The 15,768-nt window shown below is 38.6% G+C and overlaps 1 protein-coding gene across 2 annotated transcripts in view; it reads right to left on the bottom strand.

Moving 5' to 3' along the window:
* Positions 1 to 15,768, bottom strand: part of LOC127442285 (glutamate receptor ionotropic, NMDA 3B-like) — a 67,934-nt gene that overhangs the window by 35,487 nt on the left and 16,679 nt on the right. For both annotated transcript variants that reach the window (XM_051700188.1, XM_051700189.1), the window contains exon 2: positions 6,249 to 6,910. In XM_051700188.1, coding sequence (XP_051556148.1) covers positions 6,249 to 6,910 — 662 coding nt within the window. The remainder of the gene's footprint in view (positions 1 to 6,248; positions 6,911 to 15,768) is intronic.

Genomic DNA, 15,768 nt, shown 5'->3' with positions numbered 1-15,768 from the left:
GGTAAATTGATTGTCTGGACCATTAATTTCTTCTGATGGCCCTAAGCTTGACCCCTTGAGAACACTTGATTTGGTGTGAGAGCAGAAGTTAAAAATCAGGATAATGTGTTTACCATTGCAAAAGCTCATTCTCTTTTTATACCTCTGAATCCTTACTGAGAATGCCATTGTTGTGTCTACTATTAAACTCTGAGAATGCATTAGCAGCTCCGTGGAACAATAGTGTTGTGGTGATTTGTGTTTTCAGATTCCAACATCAATAGCATTGTAGAACAGTCCTATTACCTGTGCTCCTGTGATATACCCTTATTTCTCAAAGCAAATACATTTCTTAACATGGGGTATTTTCAGACTATGAGGTGAATATTAAAGATTACATCACTGCATTCAATCCAGTAGAAAATCTCAGGGTTCCCGAGTCTCATATTTTATCATTTCATGAAAAGTTTACTTATCTGAGCAAAGACACATATAACAAATGCACTTTAATCTTACATTTTTTTCCACCACAGAAAATTTCATTTGTGGAAGAGAGCAGATAGGTAAGGCTTTCTCCAGCCTTTGGTGATAAGTTATCCAGTATTGTGGATGGGGACTTAATGTCAACCCCACCACAGCGGTGTCTCTTCAATTTGTATTCCAGCTATATATCTTTTAATTTCTCTTAGGTTATTGCATTTAGTTCCCCTCAGGGTGTACGAAACAATCTAATAAACACATTGGCTTGGTTTAGTGATAGTATCTTAAGCTCAGCTGCCTGAGTAGGAAGCACTTTAAGGCATCAAAGGGACACTCCAGTCGTGAAGACTGTTCAAAAAGATGATTATGCTAACTTCTAAGATACCTTCTTTTGGGCAAATCCTACGGCAGCATCCCATTATGGCAGGCTCAGTGAAAAACTCATCCAAAATGGTTGGCGAAGCAAGAGAAATGTCGATTATAAATACACTTGGCCAATAATTCTGAAAAAAATTATTGATTAAAAATTGAATATTTTGCCAAATATTACTTGTGTGCCATGTATTTTTATGCTTATTAAGGTATTATGCCATTAGCTTAGCAACACCAAACTCTATAGACATGAATTGTTGAGTCTCCTTTGTGCTTTTACTGGAAGCACTATTGGAATGATGAGTTGCTGCCTACTCTATTTAAAGTGTTCCAAATCAGTTACTGAAGTTGCATTTCAGTTAGACAGCAAGGCAGCTCACTATGTTTTGGAACAGAGCTAATGTCACAACCCTCCGAGAGCCTCCTCCCCTGGCACAAAGATAACAATGCATCAGTCTGAGAGGCAGTGGACAGGAGGCTCTGTGAGCTCTTAACATTGAACTGGACACTGGCATTTAAGAGCCAGACAGCCTGAATACAGAAAGACTCCCTGTCCTGTTTTTTAGAGGTCAGAGAGTGAAAGAGAGGACATGTGCAGCCCAGAGGAAAATTTTATTGGTTGCTCTGTCATAACTCAGAGGCTTAATTGAGTTCTTAGTTAACTTTGAATTAAGCCTCCTCAATGTTGTATAAAATGTTTCTATAGCTTAAATATGTAATTTCTGTGACACTAGCGGTTATAATGGAATTGCAAAAATACACCATGTTTTCAAAACTGCCGTTGATCAAACAAAGAGCTACTCCCACCCCCAACTCACGCCATTGGTTGAGTAATGTTGTTGGGGTGGGTCTAAACGGGCCTCTCAAAACAAACACAGGAATTTTTATAGTGCCACATAGACACAGAGGGCCTCATTCATGAAACATGAGCAGAACAAACTTTTGTGTAAATTGTTTGTAAAGCCGTGCTGATGAACATTCTCTGAAAGTTTTCGTATTTTCAAAACGTTAATTTGTATGAACAAAATTTACACCTGCTCCCGACGTGTAAATCGTGCTTAAGACATCCGAACATGTTGTGCCCTTTCATGCAAACATAATTAACAAATTATTCATTAATTAAATTGACTAATAATTAAATCAGTAAAATTAACCTAAAAAATAACATAAATTAGTAAAAAAAAAAACTTTTTTTTTTTTTAAACCATAGCCTAAACATTTCTTTACTGCTTGCATTTATATTTTCAAAGTATAGTTTTTTTTCTAACTCTGCTTATCGTTTTTCCAGCAGAAGTGCTTGATATTAGGTGAAAAGTTCATGAAAATGAAGGGCCCCTAACGTGACTGGTTGGACAATTTTTTTTAATTTGATATGAGCTCTATAATTTAGGTTTCATAATAATTTAGTATAGGCATCTGTAAATCATCTTCAGTTGAACTTATGGTCAGTGCTAATTCTGTTAAACCAATAAATAAAACACATCGCGGGCAAGTGCATACACAATACAACTAGGAAAAGTCTGCACACTGTAGTGTAGCTTGCAAATCTGTAATATCTTACAGCATTTCAGTCAACGATCTTCTTCAGGCATTCTATACATTTCTCTGAAGATTTTTCCAGTTGCAAGTATATCACTGTTACCGTCATGATTTACCCAAGAAGTTTCACAAATAATGCTGGCGATGTGCAGCAAACTCAACCAGAAAAGTTTATTGGTGGTGGACATCCTCCTCCTGGCATAAACTGAACATTGTTTACACTCATGTCAAACCATTTTTATTGAGTTCTTGAACTGTTTGATTTAAAAGAAACAAAAGAGCCTCAGATGACAGCAAAAACATGTGATAACAGTAAGTCCTCACTTTTTTTTTAGATGCTATTGTGTTTGCTAAATCAAACTTTTACTATGTGAATGCACTTCATTATTAAAAATGATTTCATTACTGTTCCGCATAGATGTTAACAGCATTTACGACCTAGTCTGGTGCCTTCCTTATATGGCGTTTTTCATGGCCATGGATTAAGATAATTGTGAATGAATGTCCACATGCCCCTATTTACGAAAACATATACATATTTTACTAACAAATCTGGGGAGTACGAAACATTTGTGAATCCGGTGGAAAGTTTTTGGGAAGGTCCACTTTACACGCACATTACTCAGAATTTACTCATACATTTCAGAAAGTTTCATGAATGAGGCCCAGAGTTTACAGTTTTTGAGAAAATTAACCTACTAAGGTTTGTTTCTTAGGAGAAACATTTGTGAAGCATAAGACTTAAAAAGAAAGTTCCCCCAGAAAATGACAATTCTGTAATTATTTACTCATCCTCATGTTGTTCCAAACCTGTTTGACTTTCATTCTTGCATAGAACACTATTATGATATCTCATTTGTAATTTTTCTTTTCTATGGAAGCCCACACCACAGAGTGGAGCAGACAAGTGGCATAAATTAATTAATTCCACACTGCTGAGAATGTACATCATTGTATATTTGCTAACTTGACTGTTTATCTAAATGCACACAGGGATATTGTTTTGATTAAGGAGGTATTAATGTATTTAAAATGCCCCTTAGTCATGTAATTGCGTTTTAAAGTCTCCAGTGGTTCCATTAGGAAAATAACTTTAAGATATGCAACCATGCTGGAGCCAAGAAAGAATATTCCTGTGACTTAATATAAGTGGCTGGAATACTTATACAGCCATTTTCCTTTGAGAATATTTACTACCTTATAATAAAAGCCTTTATAGAAAATGTGCTGAATATGTCTACCCACACTAATGGCCAAAAGTTAATTTAAAGCTTGAAATGACTGCACTGCGTGAGCAGCTAGCAAATGAATAAGTGATTATGAAATACAAATATAATAGATTTTAATATTGACAGGCTATACACAAGTGATGGGGAAGTTACTTAGAAGCTGGCTTAATGCCAAACTACATTCTACTTATAATTAAAAGCATTTAAGTTACAATCAATCAACACTTTTGATAAAGTAGTTAGCTACAATAAAAGCTACTAACAAACACAGATACATAAAATAATGTCTATTTTACTATATTAACAAAAATTGGGGAAAATATACATGATATGAAAAAATTTCAAATAAGATCATTTAGAATTACAATGATGTTAAGGAGAGTCTTTTTTTAAATTATAGGTAAACCGTTACCAGTGATATCTGGCTGCAAAAGTCTTTCCCAACATAATAAGTCTGCACACTGCATTCTTAAACTGATGCTTGATTTCTTTGGCACAGATTGTCTAAAATGATTTCAACAAATAAGGCCATGAATAGTTGCTTCCTTATCTAACGTCCAATTCTCCTGCCATGCAGCTCCATTGTAAATCAGAGCTGGAGTCTTGATCTTGTGGTCTTGGTCTCAAGACGTTTGAGACCATATAAAGGTGGTCTTAGTCTGGATCTGGGTCTCGTTACTCAGTGTCTTGGTCTGGGTCTCATTACTCAGTGTCTTGGTCTGGATCTATGTCTCGTTACTCAGTATTTTGGTCTGGGTGTCATTACTCAGTGTCTTGGTCTGGATCTGTGTCTCGTTACTCAGTGTCTTGGTCTGGGTGTCATTACTCAGTGTCTTAGTCTGGATTTGGGTCTCGGCTTATGGTCTTAGTCAAGACCGCAGTGTATTACCAGTGCACTAAATGTGATAATTATTTCAACCACTAGTTAGCATGGCATCTTCACCGTTACTGAGAATTTGCAAGTACTTCTGCCTCTGTGTCATCTTGCATGATTGACAAGCACTGTCTCGCTCATCATATGGATGTAAGTGCAAGAACTATGGTCTAACAACACAAAGAAACAGTCAACTTCGCATTGTTTCTCTTAGCAGCATGAAAAACAATTGTGATTTAAATTGTAATTATATAATATACAGAAAGTGAGCAAAGAACACTCCCTTTATAATCACTGAAGCTGTGAATCACTTCAGTTCAGCATGAACTCACAATTCTTTCAAACTGTTCTTTTCAATTATTGCGATTGTTTTACATCAGCATTTGTTTTTCTTTATTTCAATCAGAGATGGTCAGTGTTATTGTCCGTGAAGAACATTCTGTTTATGCATAGCTGTTTTAATAGTTTAATTTTCCAACAATAGTTTTCAATTACGTTTCCATCTCTCGGTTTAACTTTGATTAGTGAAGATGAATTTGGTATTTAATATTAACATGTGAATCAGCCATCTGTGTTTTGAGAGTTAATTTATGATGCAAAAAATCTTGAAGTAATTGTTCATAATTTTGAACCAATTCTAAAGCAATCAGAAAAGTATCCACTAAGAATACATTAAGATCATATTGGATAAACAGAAATTTTATTATTTCTTTAACAATCTACTGTATTATCATTCAGGATTTTTACTTATTTCTATTTTTTTTAATGATGCCTGTAATAAAGAGCCATATATGACACTTTTTTATCTGACTTTTTTTACGGCAGAAGAATAAACTGCTTTGTGACACCTTTGGGTTACAAAGGCATCTTGTAAAACTGGTCTGTTTTCTCTATATAGCTGTCTGGAAAATGACAGAGACTGCAGTGGTCAAATTTGCTTTTGAAAACTTTAAAGAAGATTCTTCAAATATAAATTCAGCATCTTGGTTCATTAAAATGTACTGCCTGGTCCTTGAACCGACAGGTCTTGGCCTGGGTCTTGTGGATAGGTCTTGATCTGGATCTGTGTCTTGAAGGGTCTAGTCTTGGTCTGGGTCTCAAGGGGTGTAGTCTTGGTCTGGGTCTGGGTCTTGGATGGTCTGGTCTTGACGAAACCTCTGTTTAAATACCTGGGCTAGCTGCCCATAAATTTCTCATTAATCAGTATGTGAAACATGGTAAATGGGGAGTAGTCTACCTGTGCAAAAATGTAGGCTATTAGTGATAATGAGACATAAACAACAGCGTTTTGTCATGCTACACCACTTCTTGTTTGAATAAAAAGCTTGTTACTGGAAATGCTACAATATTTTGCAAATAGCTGAGCTACTGTCATGCTACTGAAACATTTAGTCAATTTTGTTGCATTGCTACTTGTAGTTGGCTACTCTCCAACACATTAGGAGGTCATTCACACAGGAAGCATTCTTGCCTTCCATTTGCAAAATTTTTGGTCTAATCATACATTAGATGAATGTGTTGAGCCGTTAGGGCAAGTCTCACAGTTTATTCAGCATCTAGCAATATTAGCGCAGAGCATCAACGTCAATTTTAAAACAATGGACCAATTAGATTAATCTATTTACACACAGAGAAGCACTTTAAGTAATTTTTATTAGCAACGGATGGGAGTTAATACGCCTATAAACGCCCCTTCTGTTCAATTCCGTTGCACTCCATTTAGCTGTGTGAATGACCCCTTACACTGGAAAATGTTAGACAAAAAACATGCTTACCGGGCAAGGTACTGTCCAGAGGAGGGCAGCTCATGTTTATTGGGCTTGTCAAAGCAGTTTACCATATTCTGGATTAGTGCCAGGTCCGGTCTCACCATTGTAGCAGCATACACTGCCCTGCCAATAAGCTGCAGGGTATCCCTTATGTAGAAGTTTAGGGGCTTGCGATTCACCTCCCCATAAGCCAGAAGGCCCTGGGGGGAGCCGATGGAATGTAGAGAATCCAGACTAAGTGGGTATCCCATTATCCAGTGCATCAGGGGCAACGCAAAGCTCAACTGGTGGGCGCTATGCAGCACAGTGGCCATACATTCCGGGTCAGAGCCAAAAAGCACCACGGAAGATGCTGGAGCAGAAGGAGTCCTGCTGAAGAGCTGTGAGAGAAGCTCCATCATCTTCTGCTCCCTCACTTTCTCATCTCCTTCCTCTGTGGCTCCAGTTTCTAGTCTGGACAAGTTGAGGGTCTCCCAAAGGTGCCAGTGTGCGCCATCCAGTCCCAGATGACCCCTCTGTTCCAGTTCTTCCAGCATTCCTGTGTTCCCACCTCCCGGACAAAGAGTGGCTGCCCCACCCTGCCAGCCCCCTTTCAGCAACACTGCTAACAGCAGCTCCGCTAGACCTGAAGGGGGCGTACGTGTCATCATCTGCAGATGGAACCGGTTCTGGACCCAGAGAACATACACAAAGTCAGATGTGGTTTTGATTGTATAGCTGGCGAAACTTTTAAAATAAAATTTTCCAAAAAATTTCAGTAGACATAAAATTGCATAAAAGCTTAGCTGTGTCCCAAATCGCATACTTCTGCAGTATTCTATGTCATTTTGTACTGCAAGTAGTGTGAGTATCACACTGAAAATGCAACAAAAAGAAAAGTACTACGAGTACCCAGATATTGTACTTATTCAACCAAAATAAAAATTTGACATTTTACGCAATCAGCGCTTGTGGCTTTACATAGGTAGCAGAAGCAAGCCTAACAAAACTAATTTAATTAATGGTGAATGTGGCATCTACCGTAAATTCTGTGAAGACAGCACCTTACAAATGTGAGTTGAAAGCTTTACCATCACCCCACACTGTGTAAATATGTACATCATTTGAGATATGTGTTCAACCGAGATTTGCTAATGCGGTAAAGCTAGCGACAACACATCGCATGCACTTGAAACTTCACTTCCATTAGCTGAAAAACAGTGACTGCTTTCTTGTAGTAAAAAACATCTGAGACCATACTACACTTTGAAAATTCATACACTACATAGCTAAGTGCATATTGCATAGTGTAAGTGCACAGTGCATAGTGCGTCATTTGGGACACAGCTCTTGTTTTCATCTGCATAAAATTCAATCTGCCGTCTACCCTGACTAAGGTCTATTATTCAAAGCCTCATCAAAAACAAAAACAAAACTCTACCATTGAATAAAGATAGCCTCAGGCTGCAAATGCATATTGTAGTCCCTATTGATTTTAAGTTTGAATAAAAGTATTGAATGTAAGTTGCATCTCCCCAAGCTGCCTCACAGGCAAATAGAGACATATTTTACTAACTCCGAACTTATTTTGACCCCATACTCAAGAATACCCAATATAACACTCCTTTTTACACAATCTCAGCCCAAATGGAGACATCATTTGAATCACTTGAATGACAAATATACACCTAAACAGCAAGAAAGAGCAATCAGGCTGAAAGCTCTATCACAGATCTGGAATGGCTCCTGGCCATGTCTATACAGACACTTGGTTGTTTTTGATGGGTACTGACAGGGGGGTGTGCATGAATGTGCTGTGAGAGAATGATGGGATGCTCGGGTGTTCTGAGGGGGAGAGGGAGTGTTTGAACCTGGTGGGGGAGCTGTGAGCACAAAGCACGGGGCCGCAGCGCTCAAGTGGAGCCCCTACGCAAAGCTAAAACCTATGTGACTGGAATTACATTACTGCCAGCATAGCAGCTCTGCCATGTGTCCCAGTGACTTTCATCATTACTCACATCACAACCCATCCACAAATTAGTACACACACTGACAACTCCATGCAGCGATGCCAAACCAAACGGATTTGAAAAAGAAAGATAAAAAAGTGTGGGCTTTTGATTCTTTTTGGTGTTAGAGTTCTGCTCTGCTGAAACAAAAGAATAGGAAAAAGGTTTAAAAAAAACAAAACAGAAATGGACCACAGGGATCTCAGGGTTGTTCTGTGTACATATGGGAGCTCAGATAAGAAGTGAGAACTGGAACAAGCTTATCTTTTATTTACCAGTATATCCAAGCATTCCCAGGTGAATAAAAACAAACAAACAAACAAAACAAACAAACACTCTATATTTGAATGCAAACTTAAAGCCTTGAGGCCTCTCATTGCTCAATCGATTTGAAAACACCTGCTCCTCCAAACAATAGATACACCCTGTAGAAATGCTGCCCACATTCAGGTGTTCTCTGAATCAGACAATCAGAGCAGCATGAATATTTTGACTTGCCATCCACCTCGGACATCTGCTTAATATGTCTTTTTTCATTACGACTTATCCACACCCCGCAAGCAATTTTCAGAATCTGTTTTAACAACCAAGGCCAAATAAATGCATACTATTCTTTAAATGATAACTCATAAATGCTCCAAATGCTGTAGAGTAAAATTTCATATATAACTAATATGGCAACATACAGGCTTTGCGAATGAACACATAGAGTAGTTTTGCCATCCAATTACTATGCATGTGTAGAGATAGGGCGTGTTGAATCTATCTGTCACTCACATGGCACCAGCACCTGATGCCTAAACAAACCAGAATTGAGCTGAGAAATCGGAAATGACTGTCTATCTTCCCCAAATTGACTTGTTAAACCCAATTATGTCTGCTCCGATAGGTGATGTGCTTGTATAACAAATTTATATTCATATAGTAAGTAATTTTGAAATTATAGTCTGTTTAATTTCATTTGCATTTAATTTAGAACAAAACGGACTTCTGATTCAGCATTGTTATTATAACTCCATAAGCAAATTTGAGATCATTTTTACAACTCTACAACGCTGTGCTAAAGTGCTTTAAGGCTGTAAAGAAAACATCTTGGTTCCTAAGTAGGGAACGCGATGCTTCGTCAGAAGCTGACGCAATGGAAACACCTCTAGGTGGTCACGATGGTCTGAAGCCCAATAGAATCACAACAATTTATTGGCTGATGGCGTTTAAGCAACTCCCAATAAGAAGCTATATCATATTAAATAATAAATATTCGCTTGGCACCTTCTCTTCAGATTTTCTGCAAGAGACATGAGCCTGTGCAGCAACCATGCAGTATGGCAAGCTACATAGCATCTTGTTCCCTACACAGAGAACCAGGGTTATGTAACCCAGACATTCTCTTTCATAGTTCACGTTGACGCTGCGTCAGTGGCTGACCCGATGTGAACAGTATACCATAACAGTATCCGTGCTCTGCTGCTTGACACACATTAACAAAGTCTGAGGCAGAAGGATTGGTACATTCATCATGTCACAATATGGGCAATCCAATTCCTCTAGTTTGACCTTGACAAGTAACGCATTTCTTGTGAGTATATTCACCTATGTTGAATCTTGTACACTGATGCACACACTTCCTGAACGACATCCTCACGTTGCTATTCAAAAGAAAGAAAATAATACTAGTTAGGGTGGGAGTTACCAGAACAACACAGGCTGAGACCAAATCGTGCACTTGAAGTGAAGAAAATCTGAGAAGGCGGCGGCAAGCGGACGCTTATAAGGAGCCCATGGCATAGCTCCTTAATGGGTGTCATTTAAGCACCATCAGCCAATACATTTATGTGATTCTATAGGGCTTCGGACCATCGTGACCACCAGGGGTATTCCCATTGTATTTTTGAAGTGAACTACAAAAGGGAATTGCTTATCTAGTGAATTATATAAAAATTCTGACTGAGAATGTTTTGAAGAAAGAAATGAGGTGGCAGAGAGAAAAATGTAAGCGAATGTACATCGATACAATTTCTCCTCTATTAGGAATGACAGTAAGCTAATTAAAACAGACCCCTGTGGGAATCAGCGAAGATTTACTAACACATTTGAATAATTTCAAAACACTTAGACAGTCTCGCAAAAAACAAATGTCTAATTACAGAATCAAAATGAGGTTCTCTCTAGGGGTCTGACTGAAATCTAAAGAGGATCATGTGAAGAAGTGATTTATGGAACATTTAATTTTATGTATGAATTGTTTGGGGCATTATGACCTGATAAAGGATTCATGCTCATGTATGTACCGTGTAAATTCGTCTAGGAAAAAAGATTTAGCATACTTTAAAGATTTATTTAAAGAGCATGTAAATTAGCTTGTATAAGTGATGAAGAGCACAGCTATCATCCTTCATATGCTGTGAATGTGATACTTAAATACTCTCTCAGCCTGCCATATATTGAGTGGCATCCCCTCTGTATTCAGTTAGCCACATCTGTTTGGCAAATATGTGAAAACCTGAGTCTAACACTGTACAAAAGGCTCACTTAAGCAAGATCAGATAAGTGGAGAGATGTCAGCTCTTCATAATCTCTGCATTACCATCAAAGTCCATGGCTCCCTGCTTTACATTCTCAGATCTGCAATGGAAATCATTTAAAACAATAAAGAAAAGAAAAACTGAATCATTTAATTAATTTCTTTGTGCTGAGATCAGAATTATAAAAATGATTTGTGACAAAGCTGCACTCTAATTTTCTTATCTTAACTGTGCATATATTGCACAGGAATCAGAACTTTATGTGGTACTGTAAAATAATGAAACCTAAGTCAAGAAACAAAAAGCTCAGCTCTTTTAGGAGGTGCCAGTGTGGATACTTTGCACCAAACTGTGTGTGTCTTTCCTCTCTGAGGGCAGAAAGTGAGGGTTATTTTTTTTTCACTACTGCTTGTTACATTGTGTTGCGTGTATCACTATATCACTGTCCCGTGTGTACCGCTGCACTCAGTATGCGTCCGAAGTATAATGGAGTTCCTGTGAAATTAAATATTAGCTGCCTGGACTCTGACCTGTTATTACTTTTGATAACATTTCCAAATCTTGTTTGCTCCGCAGTGACCCTAATGCTATGCTGCAAAAATGACCCGTTTCATGAGTGAGAGGAGAGCTCATAAATTCACAACACCATAGCATAGAAAACAGCACCGTAATGAGATGTCTGGAGGTTTTAAAACCAAATATATTTTTTACATTTCATAATAGGAATGATCTCTCACATTAGGCCTTGTGAGTAGCACGGTACACTCCCACTGGGTGCTAAAGTAATATCTGAAAATGAAAGCCATTTGGGGACATGTGAGGTTATGGATGAGGTGATTTACCAAATAGCTCTGTCCAAATTCACCAGAACAGAACCTTAAACATCCAGGGAAACTCTGTACCAGGGGTATAATTCCTGATCAAGGTGCAAAAGCTTTCAGACAGGGAAAAATGTTTAACCAAATATTTGGACATTAGTTTGACATATTATTTGGGCACTCCAGAAAATGTGTTTACTACTCTAAACCTTCATCTATAACTTTTTCATTAAATGCAAACTCACTACACAGCCAAGGAAAATATACGTGGCTGCCTGCTTGGGAATTACAAACTGAACCTTAAAATGTATTTCTTATGCATAAATATTTGCAGTGGATTTTACAGTTTACAGTTTACAGTGGAGTTACAGTACACTTATTGGAGGGACAGTCCCATAGGGTTTAGCAGAAGTGGGAGGAAGTCATACATGTGCAAGTCTCAAGTCAGCAATGCATACAGTCAAGCAAGATAAGTCAAGTCAGTGGATCACCTCAAGCAAGTCAAGTCGAGTCCTGCTAACAATCAAGTCAAGTTACAGTACAAAACAGAATCAGAGAGAGATTTCTCCCACAAAATACTTGCTGGTTTAAGGGGTCCCCAAATTGCCCCCAGTGCTAGCCACGCTGGCCTCATACCCGTGGGTAAAAGGACCGAGGCGGGGAGCCTCTGGGGTGGCTTGCTTTCTTACGAAGGCGAGCCGCGACCGCATCGTTGCCATGGACATGCCCTCGTAATGAGAACATGACCATCCACGAATGCTGTCTCCGCGTGAGCAGTGCCCAGACACGAAAGACAGTGATCGTGACCGTCAGAAGGCGAGAGATAACGAGCGCAACCAGGAATAACACACAATCGGAAAAGCATCTTTAGAAAGACGCGTCATTAAAAAGACGTTCTGCGTGTGCCGCTCTTTTAGAGAAATATACTCTTTTAGAGAAATATACTCTTTTATTTCTGCCGAAGCGCCCAGGGGCATTCTCTGCATTGCACCAGTGCAGAGGGGGGAGAAGCCACTGAAATGTGCCGTCAGATCCAGCAGAGGTGAATGAACAGTCATGGGAATTCAGCTCAGTGAGCATGACCGTTCGGCTCCGAAGAGAAAATCTGAATGAGTGGTTGCATACCAGCTCCTTTTATACCGTATGTCCGGGGGAGTGGCATGCAAATACCACTTGCCAATTTTCATTGGCCTTTTATCAAAGACCAGAGGTGTCTCGGGCTCCCAAGAGTGACCCCTAGTGTCACTACATCGACACAACATTGAGTGAGTGACAGATAGGGAACTGCCGTTTTACTTGTAATTTGTGTGAAAGTGAAACTCGTTTATTAGTCTCTAGTGTTTATTAATGTAGTTATAGTGACGTCATTCTATGAGACCAGGTTAAGCGAGAAGGATATAGCTGCAGACAGAGCTCCAAATAGGTGCGGGGGCTCCAAACCGCCAGCAAAGATATACAGTATTGGCCAAAAATATTGGCATCCTTGGTAAATATGAGCAAAGAAGGCTGTGAAAAAAAATCTGCATTGTTTATCCTTTTGATGTTTCATTAAAAAAAAAAAAATCACAAAAATCTAACATTTCATTTAAGTAAAACAATTGAAAGAGGGATAATATCTCATTATTAAATAAATATTTTTCTCCAAAACACATTGGCCACAATTATTGGCACCCCTAGAAATTCTTGAGTAAAATATATCTGAAGTATATTCCCATTCATATTTCACATTTTTTTGTGCACCTGGGTGACATGAAACTGTTCAGTCATGACTTCCTGTTTCCCAGGGGTATAAATATGAGGTAACACACAGGCCAAATTCCCTTAATCATCAATCACAGTGGGTTAGACTAAAGAATATAGTTCTGACGTGCGGCAAAAGGTTGTTGAGCTTCACAAAATGGGAAGTGGCTATAAGAATATAGCCAAAGCATTGAAAATGCCCATTTCCACCATCAGGGCAATAATTCACTTGTTCCAATCAACTGGAGATCTTAAGAATCAGCCTGAAAAAGGACATGCGTCTATATTGTCTCCACGCACAGTGAGGAGGATAGTTCAAGTGGCCAAAGAATCTCCAAGGATCACAGCTGGAGAATTGCAGAAATTAGTTGGGTCTTGGGGAAAGTCAAAAAAAAAAAAATCACCTACATCACCACAAGTTGTTCAAGAAAAAGCCTCTTCTCTCATCCAACAACAAACTCAAGCATCTTCAGTTTGCCAGACACTACTGGAACTTCAAATGCGACCGGGTTATATGGTCGGATGAAACAAAAAAAGAGCTTTTTGGCAGCAAACACCAGAGATGGATTTGGCGCACACAGAGATGAAGAAATACCAAATGCTCACAGTTAAATGTGGTGCTGGATCTTTAATGTTGTGGGGCTGTTTTTCTGCCAAAGATCCTGGAAATCTTGTTTTTGCTCCATGTAAGGCATCACGGACTCTATCAAATACCAACAGATAAAAAATAAAAACCTGGCTGCCTCTGCCAGAAAGCTTACAATAGGCTCTGGTTGGATCTTCTAGCAGGACATTGATCCAAAACAAACCTCAAAATCAACACAAAAATGGTTCACTGACCACAAAATCAAGGTTCTGCCATGGCCACCCAGTCCCCTGACCTGAACCCCATAGAAAATTTGTGGGGTGAACTGAAGAGGAGAGTCCACCAACATGGACCGCTGAATTTGAAGGATCTGTAGAGATTCAGTATGGAGGAATGGTCTCAGATCCCTTTTCAGGTGTTCTCCAACCTCATTAGGCATTATAAGAGAAGACTCAGAGCTGTTATCTTGGCAAAGGGAGACTGAAAAAGTATTGAATAAAAGGGTGACAATAATTATGGCCAATGCGTTTTGGAAAAATATTTATTTAATAATGAGATATTTCCATTGTTTCAATTCCAATGTTTCAATTGTTTTACTTCAATTAAAGTTTAGATTTTTGTGAAATGTTTGAATGAAAGATCAAAAGGATAAACAATGCAGATTTTTTTCACAGCATTTTTTGCTCATATTTACCAATGGTGCCAATATTTTTGGCCACAACGGTAAGGAGCCCCTAACCTAACCCTTTCCCTAACCCTAACCATGTGTGGAAGTGACACCCCCTTTTGGAGTTGGTGCAACCCCCTTTTGGAATAACCAAGCCCTCTTTTAGAAATCTTAAGCCTGCAGCTACACCTACCTGGGTTGAGCTCACACGTGCCCATACATTCAGCAACACTTACAGCTTCGGCCACTGGAGGCAGAGTTTCGACTGATTTCAGCAGCAGGACTTTTGAACTGCTGTCGCTGAATTCAAAATGAGACGGCACCAAACGGAATTGCTTAAATAACTATTCATTTCTAAAAGCTTCCGCTTTCTTCCATTGTTCAGACAAATTGTGAAACCACATCCCTTTAAGTGCAACACCTCTTTTATATGTTGAAAGCAACAAACTACTACACTGTGCCATAGCGCAGACTCACAATTTTTTGAGCCTAAAACCGACACCAGACTGCACAATTAAAAACAGAGCAATATTTTAAGAGCACCACAAAACCAGCAACCACAAAAACACTTTTTGTGAGGGCAGCCTATACAAGGCTTAGTATTCTCTGCACATTAAAGTGGAATAGGAGAAAGTACTTAAACTAAACTAAAAAGTTACAATAAAATTAGATTTGGTTCTTATCTTATAAATGTAATTGTTAAAGACACTAAAAGTTCAAATTAAATATTAGAAGTTAGAACAATAATTATCATCTTATTATCTTCATGAATACTTAGACACCTTTGGACAAGTTATCTAAATAATTATCTAAGGACAAAATAAATGTATAGTTAAAATCGAATTGCATGTTCCTGCCGCACATCCAAGCAGTGCCTGCTTAATGGACTTGTGTTATGTCAGCCTGATAAGAGGAGGTTAATATCAAATTTTGTTTAACTGTAACTGAGGTTTGAATGCTGGGGTTTGAATTAGTGCCCCAATGGCCAGAGAACAACTTAGCCTCAGAGGGGAATAGACACAGATAAGCTGGCTTCCCAGTTGCCTTTGATATCTCTACCAAAATCAATTTGCTAAAGAGGAATGATAACAAAACAGCTCCTCCATTAAAAGGATAGTTCACCCAAAAATAAAAAAAAATCTATCATTTATTTGTCCTCACAATATGTCTTTATTTTTTTATGTGGCAACCAAAAGGAGATATCA

The sequence above is a fragment of the Myxocyprinus asiaticus genome, chromosome 6 (genome assembly GCF_019703515.2).
Source record: "Myxocyprinus asiaticus isolate MX2 ecotype Aquarium Trade chromosome 6, UBuf_Myxa_2, whole genome shotgun sequence".
Taxonomy (NCBI): Eukaryota; Metazoa; Chordata; class Actinopteri; order Cypriniformes; family Catostomidae; genus Myxocyprinus; species Myxocyprinus asiaticus.
The sequence above is the reverse complement of the archived record's forward strand: the minus strand, read 5'-3'. Positions and strand labels throughout refer to the sequence as shown.